General features: G+C 42.5%; 1 protein-coding gene across 2 annotated transcripts in view; it reads right to left on the bottom strand.

Annotated features, from left to right (window-relative positions):
• Positions 1-10,129: 10,129 nt before the first annotated feature.
• The window catches only part of nlgn3a (neuroligin 3a), a 132,349-nt gene continuing 131,185 nt past the window's right edge, over positions 10,130-11,293 (bottom strand). For both annotated transcript variants that reach the window (XM_085422399.1, XM_085422391.1), the window contains one exon: positions 10,130-11,098. In XM_085422399.1, the coding sequence (XP_085278525.1) occupies positions 10,243-11,098 (856 nt within the window). In that variant the 3' untranslated portion in view covers positions 10,130-10,242. The remainder of the gene's footprint in view (positions 11,099-11,293) is intronic.

The following is an 11,293-nucleotide window of genomic DNA, read 5'->3' as shown; positions in this document are numbered from 1 at the left end:
ATACTACATTACACTTGGGCTTGTTCTATTCTTGCACTGATGCCACAGTTTATTGCGACCAAAGCTGCATTTAAAATGCTGGTGTTATTTTATTTTATTTTTTACCAGCTAATCCCATAAAACCAAAGACATCAATGAATTTATCTGGCTAACAAGTGCTGTCTGTGCAGACTCGGCTTGTAGCTTATGGTCTGTGCCACACAACTCCATCACTGCATAAAAACCACTTAAATCACATAAAGCATGCATACTACCGGGTGATATTCTCCCTATTTTGACAGCTCTGCCGCTGTATTTTGCCTCGACAGCAGCTCCGTGTCGAGAAGGCATCACAGAGGATGCAAGGGGAACGTGTCTCCTCTGCTACTCGGATGAGCTAAAGAAAGAAAGCTTTACTGTTTGTCCTCATTGTAATTACTGAATACATCACTGAACACACCATTCTGGCTTTTGGCTCCATGTTTTTCACAGTTTCTGGACAACAGTGAGTTCAATGGCACAGAAACGTATGCTTCATTTGGCTGTGAATGCAAAGACAGTGCTTGTTAGTGGGATAAATTCCTTGTTTGGTTTTGGTCTGCTTGTGGAATTTGTTGTTAATTATACCAAAGATAAAACATGCCAGCCTTGTTAATGGATGCAAAAAGTGTGTGATTTTTGAAGGAACATAGTAGTCAGGTATATTGTCTAGGACTGTGGTGCTTTCTCCATAAATATTTTTGTTTGATTCATACTTTGTGGCCACTATATTAGGTACACCCGTTCAACTGCTCGTGAACACAAGTATCTAATCGAGTATTGATGCGTTTGGGCATGCAGGCATGGTCAAGAATGGGAAAGAAAGGGGATTTAAATTACTTGGATAGAAGTTACATGGTTGTTGGTGCCAGATGGGGTGGTCTGAGTATTCAGAAACTGCTCATCTACTGAGATTTTCCGCACAACCATCTTTAGGGTTTACAGAGTATGGTGTGAAATGCAGAAAATATCCAGTGAGCAACTCTTCTCTGGATGTAAATGTCTTGCTGATGCCATAGATCAGGGGAGAATGGCCAGACTGCTTCAAGCTGACACAAAACTTGGCATGTAGAGGATCACCTCTAAATGCACAACATGTCAGACCTAGAAGCAGATGGACTAAACCAGCAGAAGACCACACTGGGTGCCACTCTGATTAAGACCAGAAAACTGAGGTTGCAATTCATGTAAATTCACAACAATTGCGCAACAGTCGTCTGATGTATCTTGATTTCTGCTACAACTTGGGATGGAATAGTCAGAATTTGCTGTATAAACCACAGAAAAGCATGGGCCCATCCTGCCTTTTATTAACATTTCAGGGCCCTGCTGGTGGTGTAATGGTGTGGGGCATATTTTCTTGATCCCTTAGTAATTTAAACACCTACAGAGATGATCAGAGTACTGTTTCGGTTATGACCACAGTGTACCCATCTTCTGATGCCTGCTTGCAGGAAGATAACCCACTGTGTCACAAAGCTCAGATCATCTGTACTCAAATAGCCTCGAGGGTCATCCGATCTCAATCCAATAGAGCACCTTTGGGATGTGGGGGAATGTCAGATTCTCATTTCACGGCTGTGCAGATGACAGAGCTGCAGCAACTCTGTGATTCTATCACATCAATATGGACCAAAATCTCTGAGGAAAGTTTCCAGCACCTTGTTGAATCTGTGCCACAAATATTGAAGAAGAAAAAAGGGGGTCCAATTTAGTATTAGCAAAGTGTACATAATCAAAGTGTCTGGCGGGTATGTACAAACACACACAAAACACCCAAACCTCTTGACTTCAAGTCTTCTGAAAATGAATGTGATGTTCTATATTCACGAGAATCACAATAAGATACATAAAGAATAGATATTTTATTTTTGATTACTCCAGTTTCCATGATTATAAATACATTCTATGGACATAAACATAGAAGTAACAGGGCATCTTTAGTAATCTGTACAATAACACTGAGATAACATAGATTTATCAGAGATGTATCTGGACTCAAAGCCCATCGCTTTTGTTGATTACAGTCCTCGTTTCCAGTGATACATTGTGTTATAATATCTGCCTTCGCATGAAACTCCTCATTAGGTGAACCTGAAAAAAAAATGCCACAGATTTGTCTATGCAGTATGGGTACAAAACATTTTTTTTTTCAAGATTGCATTTTTCACATGGAAATAATAGATTATTGATGTTTTGACAAAACACATTATGATATCCCTTTTGGAGAAAAACAGGCTATTTAAATTCAAAGTGCAAGAGTTTTGGTTCACTGACTGACTCGAGTCTGCTTCTCAATAAGTAATGTTCATTAGCTTCGTAGTCAGCAGAGAAACACAGTAACTCAAGAAAATTAGATTCTAAATGAGTGGAAATGAGTAGCCCAGATTATGGCACTTACAAAGCTGGAGAAAGAGAAAATGGGCGCGTCATATATGTGCGAGACAGAGGGAGAGCTGCCCAGATATATTTTACATGAGGGGAGCAGAAAAAACCCCAACAACATTTGAGCACAAAAGAAAAAGAGAGATGGGGAAAAAGATGAACGAGGCTTGAGAGCAGAGAGATGAAGGTGAGGAAGAAGGTGAGAGGAAATATAGGTAACAACGTGCTCTCTGTGGTAGAAATAAAATTCTCAATATCTTCACGCAAACACAAAGACACCCACAACTGCACACACCTGCAGCTCTCTCCCAGCGGGTGGGACTGTGTAATTTGGCACATCCATTTCCTAGGCTGGGTTTGTCTTCGCTGCTGTCGAGGCAGTCACAACCCCCATCGGGGTATTCTAGCCATTCCTTGAATGATGTCACTTTCGAAGCACACTCGCTGAACTGCAAACAAATCTCGGTCGTGGAAACACGTCTCACTCATAACCGCCCCCCCCCCCACTGAGCCATCCATTCCCTTTTTCCCCCTCGTGCGATTCGTGTCATAGGAAGTTTGGACTAATTTCATCAAGCCTTCAGGTTACTGAGTGCAGAGGAAGTTTGACCCCGTTTTTCCTCCTGCCGCAGTTTCCATGGTCTTCCTCCTTTGGTCCGTGACTTAATTATGTGGCTCTTCACAGGGCCATGTATCCCAAACTGTGTCCCTGAGGCCACTAGGTCTGCCCCTGCCAATACTCAGTGACATCTGCTCTGCTTTAACAGCATATGGGAAAATTACATGGCAAAAAACAAGTTGCCCTCCCATGACATTTCTTCCCTTTGATAGTTCACTCTCAGCTCCACCACTCAATTTTAATTCTGTGTCACTCTATGTGTGTGTGTGTGTGTGTGTGTGTGTGTGTTGGGGCCAGTGGACACCGACCTCACACCACTGCACATGAATCAGAGAAGAGAAGAATCCGCTTTGATTCATAACGGTGCTGTTCACCCAAATGTAGGGTTGCCAACTCCCTGAAAAATAAATAAGGGACACCTCGTGGCCAGGGCCGGGCGACCCAGTTGTCTTCACCCTTCCCAGTGTGGTGAATTTTCTAGCTCTTTTTTTGTGTGTGAAATTATTTTTTTAACCATTTGACTTGAAGTTGATTTAAGTAGATGCATATTCTATTCTTTGTGATATGAACACATGTGAAACAAATGATCATTTAGCCATTTATTTTTAGCTCAAAATGACAACATTAACACAGTAAAACAGGTCTCTTTCTTAAACAGAAGCCTGTCATGCTTAACTTTTGAGAATATAAGTAAATCTTTCTTTAAAAGCACTCTGTCCTGCTTAACTTAAAATAATAGAAAACAATAGAAAGAAAAATATTCTTGTAACAGTGCACATTTAGTGCATTTAGTACAATTGGCTTCAGTTGAGGTATTATTTCAGCTTTTCTAATGCTAATCAGCTGCTCCTGTTTGTAAACCCGCTTGTTCCCATGATTACGCATCATAACTCATCATCATTATTCATCTATGTATTACTTTTATGTATTAGTCATCTATTTGTTGTAATCATCTATTCTTGCAGTTGTTTATTACACAAAATAAATTATATTATCACACTTCTGGCCACATAGTGCTGATATTCACTGCACATGCCCATATTAACGTTTTCCAGCCAGGTGTTTTCCTTTTCCCATTCTTCCCTTTCTCTGAGGGGAACAAACATTGCTGCTCTAATGCTGGGCTCACACTGTGCAGTTTTTGGCCCATTTTGAGCCGATTTTTGAGTGATCGGACCGATTTTGGCCTTCATCGTGCGTCGTGTAGTATACGTGGGGTAACGAGAAGTGATTAACACCTCACGACCAGCTCCCGATCATCAATCGCTCGTGAGGGTGTCACCACAGGCGCTCACACTGCTCACGCGCAAACGTAAACGTTGGTGAAAAAGACGGCGCAGCACGGCTGTGCAGCGTGTGATCTGGACACAAGCGATGGAGGCACAACTTGTAGAACTTTGGAAAGCTCATCCGAGCCTTTTCGATGTGGCATCACAAAATTATCACGACCACAACAACCGTGAAAATAGTTGGATTTACACTGCTGCTCAATCACAGCTGCCTGATCAATGTTTTTCATTAGCAATTTAGCAAAGTTGATGGTAGTGGTGTGTCTGTGTGAGTGAAAGACAGAGAGAGCGAGCGACAGATTTTCTGTTATAACCTTCATGTTATGGAGGCACAGTGTGAGCACTCAGGTCGCATCAGAGCATCGGGCCGTATAGTGTGAGACCTGCATCGTGACCTACAAACTTCTAACCCCTGTGAGTCGATCGTGCAGTTTGAGCAGGAGCTGAATAACGTGACTGAAAAAATCGCACAGTGTCTGCCCAGCTTTAGGTGTACTGTCATCCGAGACTTGCACCGCAGAGTCGGCGTTTGTTCCCCTGTTGGCCATGCTTCTTGTTGTGGTCATCTGTTGTCTTCCGGTATTTTCTCCGCAAGCGACCTTTCCTCGACCAATGAGATGAGCGGTAATCTGAATTGTCATACTCGAATTGTCATAAGTGTGCTGTCAGCTCATTGGTCACAAAGCAGGAGAGGGGCTGGGAATTATGTTTTCAAACAAAGTGTTAATTCCATAAACATTTATAGACTACTTTTGATTCTCACTGTATTACGGGACAAAGTGCGTCCCTTATTAGCTCAATACGGGACGTGTACTTTTGTTTCGAAATACGGGACGATTCCGTATTTTAAGGGACGGTTGGCAACCCTACCCAAATGGCAAAATAACTTCCAGGCTCAAAGTACGTTTCCTGTAAAATTTTCATGAGCTTGTTGTAAACTTGTTAGCAAACAGCTGCTTATTCATGCATTCAGCAGAGGCAGAGCTTTACAGGGATATTTCTGGCTACCTGTCCAGTAGTTATCCTCTTTTCAAATTTAGCGATCAGTGCAGCGGAAGTGATCCAAAATAGCTTATTATTGTGAAACTTGAAATATGCTGAAACACGGAGGAGAGCTGCACAGTTATGTGATGACTGGGGACGATCTTCCAATAGATGCCGATGTTTAGCATAACAATTAGGCTTTTTTGTTTCCTTTGTTTTTATTTGTATGATTTTTTATTCCCCACTGTGTGCTCACAGACTCTTTGAATGTTTAACCAGGACAAAATTGATGTGATACAACAGAAAAAAATACACTGATCAGAAATAAGATTATGACCATCTGCCTAATATTGTGTTGGTCCCCCTTTTTGATTCCCAAAATGCCGTGAGCCATCAAGGCATGGACTCCACTAGACGCCTAAAGGTGTGCTGGGGTATCTGGCACCAACATGTTAGCAACAGATCCTTAAGTCCTGCAAGCAGTGAGGTGGGGCCTCCATATGGATCAGATTTGTTTGTGCAGCACATCCCACAGATACTTGATTGGAGAATTTGGAAGCCAAGTCAACACCTCAAACACATTGCTTTACTAAAACAATTTCTACACCATTTTTGCTTTGTGGCAGGGAGTATTATCCTGCCACAGGCATCAGGGAATACTATTTCCATGAAAGGGTGTACATGGTCTGCAACAATGCTCAGGCAGGTGGTACGTGTCAACATACCACCTGGATGAATGGCAGGACCCAAGGTTTCCCAGCAGAACATTGTCCAGGGCATCACACCGCCTCTACTGGGTTGCCTTTTTCCCATAATAAGTCCTTGTGCCAGGTGTTCCCCAGATAAGTGCAGTAATCAGTGAGCCTTGGCCAATCATGACCCAGTCGCTGGTTCGCCACTGTTCCTTTCTTGGACCACTTTTGACCGACACTGTCCACTGAAGTCTGGGAACACCTAACAAGAACTGCAGTTTTAGAGATGCTCTGACCCAGTTGCCTAGCCTTCATAATTTGTCCCATTTTTCCTGCTTCTAACACATCAACTTTGAGGACGCAATGTTCACTTTCTCCCTAGTATGTCCCACAAATAAACAGGTTCTGTGATGAAGAGAAAATCACTGTTATTCAGTGTCAGTGATATATTGTTATGCTCATATTGTTATGCCCAATCAGTGGTTCAGCTACTGCCCTCTAAGAATCTATAGTATTTATAACCAATATAGTGATATAGTTAGCCAAGTTGTAAGTGTGGGTCACACATGAGCTGATGCAATCTAAAGATAATGACTACAGCAATGGAAAACTGACAAAATGTGATGCTGGAATACTCAACAGAGCTCACTGTGAACATTCTGTCAAAGAAATGCTCCCTAAAAATTCCAGTCCAAAGAGTGTCTTTTGTGGATTTCGTAAGCAGTGTTTCAGTAACTAGATCTCACATTTTTGTTTTTATTATATTCAAAACACACTTATTTTCCTGCCTAGAGCCCCACAAACAAAATTTAACTTACTTTTATTATATTGAAGTATACTATATATTATATTGAGTGCGCAGCAGAAATATAAGTTCTCATAAAAGTTTGAAGATGTTTTTAAATGACTGAATGAATCAACCCTTTATGGACTTCAGTAATAAAGGAGTGCACATATTTCACAATCAGAAATATTTGAAAAACAGCTTCGCTCAACAAAGTGTAATCAATGCAAAGACTGTATATTGAAAAGGACACACCAGTTTGTTAGTAAAGTTATATTAAGAGGAGGACTTTGGCAGTTTCTTGAAACTGGGTGCTCCAAAGGATTGACGAATATTATTGAGAAATGCAGCATGCTCATAATGTAGCACCATGGAAATCTCAAAGTAGGCAAAACCTAAACCGTGCCTTGCTTTCTAATTGATTCTTAAATAATGGCAGTTACAAGATCAACCTCATCTAATATTCAGCATTACTTGAACCTAGGGACTGTTTAATTAGGTCAAAGTTCAAGTAAGCAGAAGAGTCATTTTTCTTATATATTTCTATTTCTATAATTTCACTTCTTTTTTGCCAGCAGAGGAATCGCCCCCTAATCCTGGTCAGTAGAAAGAATACAGGTTTAAGATAGATCTGCATTATTGTTACTTTTTAGGTCTGGAAGCCACTTCCATCTTTTGATATGCAGCCTATAAATCAATGCCACAATGTTTGGTGACTGCATTGTCCAGTTTATAGTTATGGACGCCTTATAAAGTGTTTTCTGTGTGCACAAGAGCGCTCCAGGTAGAAACCAGCTGCTTGTTCCTTTCTTAGAAGATGTGGTTCAGTTGAAGCGAGCGGCTGATTAGTAGGTGATTCCCAAATAAAGCAAGATGAGCAAAAAACAAGATGACTCGTATAGATCAGTCTCAGAGCAATTTCCCTCAAATAACCCATTTCTCTCTTTCTGCTACTGGCAGGATCGGTGATAAGCTGACCAGACTCTGCTACACCTCCAATCATTAAATACCAGAGGAAGCTGTAATGGAATACTTCATAAAAATGGTGAAGTCTGTGTGCATGAAGTCTCTGAAAATTGCAGCGCTGATCTTGGATCACTAGTTGGGTCGCATTACTGCATTTCACTGTAACTCGGGAGACAATCTGTGTGACGCCAAGATACTTAATGAAAATTGTCAGTTTTACTCACAGAATCAATAACTCCAGTTTTCACCCCGAGAATAACACATAATAGGATGCACTGTGAGTACATCAAGGCAATCTTTTCACAATCTCCCATTGCTGCAGCACTACTTTGCATGAATTACAGTAAAATCTGGGGTTATGCACGCAGATAGGCCCCAAGCTGTTAGCCTGTTTTTCTCAAAGGTTTCAGTGAGAGAAAAGGAGAGAGGCAGGAGGAGGGGGAGGAGGGGAAAGAGGAAGAGGGGAGGTAGAGAGGAAGTCCTGGGGGGGGGGGGGGGGGGGGGGGGGGGGGAGCCTTGCACTTGCTGCAAGACTATTTCTTTTTTAACTCATTCAAAATGGAAATAATAAAAAGTCATAATAGGAAGGAAAAGAACTTTGATCAAGAGAGGGAAAAAAAGTTTAGTGAAACTTTATATTGTTCATTTTTTAAAGTTTTAATTTGGCACATGGCACAATCAGCATGTATGCATCTGGAATACATAAATAAATATTAAATATTTTATACATAAATATACATATAGAGCTCCTACAAAGACACCTGGAGAGGTCTTGGCTTGGTATGTTTCAAATCACAACAGTACAAAGAAACTAATTGCGTTGGTGCTTTTCAGTCTAAAGAGAGTTTTAAATATTTGTTGTTGTTTTTTTTAAGTGGGAAATATATCTTCATAGAAGCCCTATACATACATGTATGTATGCCCATATTTATATATATATATTCAAAGAAATACAAGTGTGCACTGATGTAGGTTTATTCAGTGCAAACAGGCCACTGTCTGCTTTCGAAGAGGAACTCTTACAAAGTCAATGGAATCATGTCAGTTAGTTCAGTTGAATCTTTAGCTATTTTTTTTCTCTTACACATAAAATAATAGATTTATTTTGTAATCTTTAAGCAAAAAATTAGACATATATAACTTTAAAAATAACAAAAGTGCTATTTTGCAAAGACAGACACCCAGAGACGCAGCAGAAACACTACTGGTGGATGAACCGAAATCAACAACATGGGAAGGTACTCAGCCCCCAACACCCCGTCCCCCCACCCATAACCACACAATATAACCTACAAACAAAAAAAAGGTGCACGGACCCACACACACACACACTCACTCGCTCGCACACTTTCGTTCTCACACGCGCACACACCCGTTCTCGCTCTCTCGCAACTCTTGAGCTTGCAAGTTCCGACAATGTGTCTCTTCCTTTATCTCACGCTCCTGACCGCGCTTGCACGCAAAGGAATGAGAAATCATGTTCACATGCACACAAACACACAGGTGCTCTAAGCAGCATGTGCACGTGCACACCTCGTGGAGATAATATCGGATAGCTTGAACAGATAAATTGGCTGTAAAAGATGCACTTTTCTCTTAACGAAACAATCACAGTAACATAGTGTTTATCTCTGCCTTCTCATCTCTCGGCAAGAGCTGTCCCAGACAAATCATTTCTATATGAGCTTGAAAAAAAAAGAAAAGGAAAAAACACCATTTGGGTGGCTGTTGTGTTGATACGCAACAGAAAAAAAAAAAAAGAATGAGTTGCCCAAAATGGATTTTAAAAATCTCTACATCTGCATATCCTCTAGATTCCCATCCTGGATTCAGTCTCTCATCTTTGAGTCTCAACTGTTTGCAACACACCCCACATGGAATAGTCTCGGGGAATAGAAATAATGACAAAAAAACCCAACAACAACAAGCTTTTTGTAAGGCATTGAAACGTAAAACAAAACAAAGAAGCAATTAAAAACATTTCGTGAATATCGACGTAGAGGCCATTGTTCTAGACGTGTCTCCCGCAGGAGGAAAAGGGATGGGAAATAAAAAGCACTACTCTTTGTTTTTTGTTTTTTTTTGTTATGAATTCAAGAAAAAAAAAACTGTTGATATCTCCTCAGTCTGCTTAAAAAGGCTTTTAAAATGATTATTTTAGAAAAAAACACTGCAGAAAGACCCCGCAACCCCCCTTCTCTCCTGGTCGGGAGAAGGGAAGCAGTTTGATTTTGGCAGCTCTGCACAACTTGACATCCACGGAGAGCTCTCAGCAACTCTCCTCGTAGTAAAAGTCGTGTTAAATCTCCTCACGTTTTAATCTGACTGATGCCCTTCCCCTCCTCTCCCACCCCCCCTCATGGCCCTCCCCCTCCCTGTGATATTTATAAAACACAATCCTCTCCTCCATTCGTTCATCCGGACTGCTCCTCCTCTTCCACCCCTGCACCGCCGCCTCTTCCTCCCCTCCCCGTTTCTCGCCGGCTGCCCCATGCCTCCTTAAAGCTATACGCGGGTGGTTGAGTGAGAGTGAGGCAGGCCGGTGGAGTTGAAGCCAGTTGTGAAGGTGTTGTAGGGGTGCAGGTTGGGCATGCCTACCAAGGAATTGGGGATCATGGTGATGGTGTTGGGGGTCATCAGGGGGATGTCGTCCGGAGAGCGCCGGAGTGTGAGCGTGTAGTCGGGCAGCGAGGCCAGGCGCAGTGCCCCCTCATTGCTGTTCCCAGCCTCACACTCATGGTGCGTCTGGTTCATCTGCAATGACATGATCTCCTCCTCCGGCGCGTGGTGGCCAATGTCGTTGGATGTGGTCTGCCGCTGCGGGCTGGGCTGCCCGTGGCCGGAGTCCTGCCGCCGCTTGTCCTTGCGGTAGTAGAGGGCTGCGAAGGCCAGGACGTTGAGGAACAGCAGCGAGGCCCCAACAGCGATAGTGACGCTGAGCTCTGTAGAATAATCCCGAGGGTTCTCTACAACCAGCGGCCCTGTCTCCTCATCATCGCCCCAGGAGTCTTTGTCCTCACTGTTGTAGGCCGGGGACATAGGTGGCCTCTTGGTGTTGAATGGCCAGTTTTTCCCATTGGGCTTTTTGGTGGACAGTGTGTTCTGCGTGGTCTCTGGGGGCGGCACTTTGGTGGTGGTGGAGGTGTAGTGGAACATATCGTGGAGGTTGTACAAATGGGGCACTAGGTGTTTCCAGAAGGCCACTTTGGTGGCACGGTAGTGATCGCGCACACGTGGCTTCAGGCCAATATGCAGGTAAAGCTGATCCTGGGGGTTGTATTTGGACCAGGCCACCTCTTCGAAGCGATTGGCCTTGGTGTGGATGAACTTGGTATCTTGGGGAACTGGTTTGTTGGGATCCCTGGAGACAAGAAAGAGAGACTGTTAAATGTGATTCTAAGAGTACATTAAATTATTCAAGCTCTGACATTCATGTGGGATAGGAAACGTCCAAAAAAACTAAAAATACAAGCATGTGATTCACAGCTCATATTTTGGCGTGAAAGGGGTTCAGCTAGTGGAGAATTCATTGATTTTGCTCAGTGAAATCCACAAC

Source organism: Rhamphochromis longiceps, linkage group LG2 (assembly GCF_057381845.1).
Source record: "Rhamphochromis longiceps isolate RC_006_pf linkage group LG2, R_longiceps_female_GT1.1, whole genome shotgun sequence".
NCBI lineage: Eukaryota > Metazoa > Chordata > Actinopteri > Cichliformes > Cichlidae > Rhamphochromis > Rhamphochromis longiceps.
This window is presented reverse-complemented; position numbering and strand designations above follow the sequence as displayed.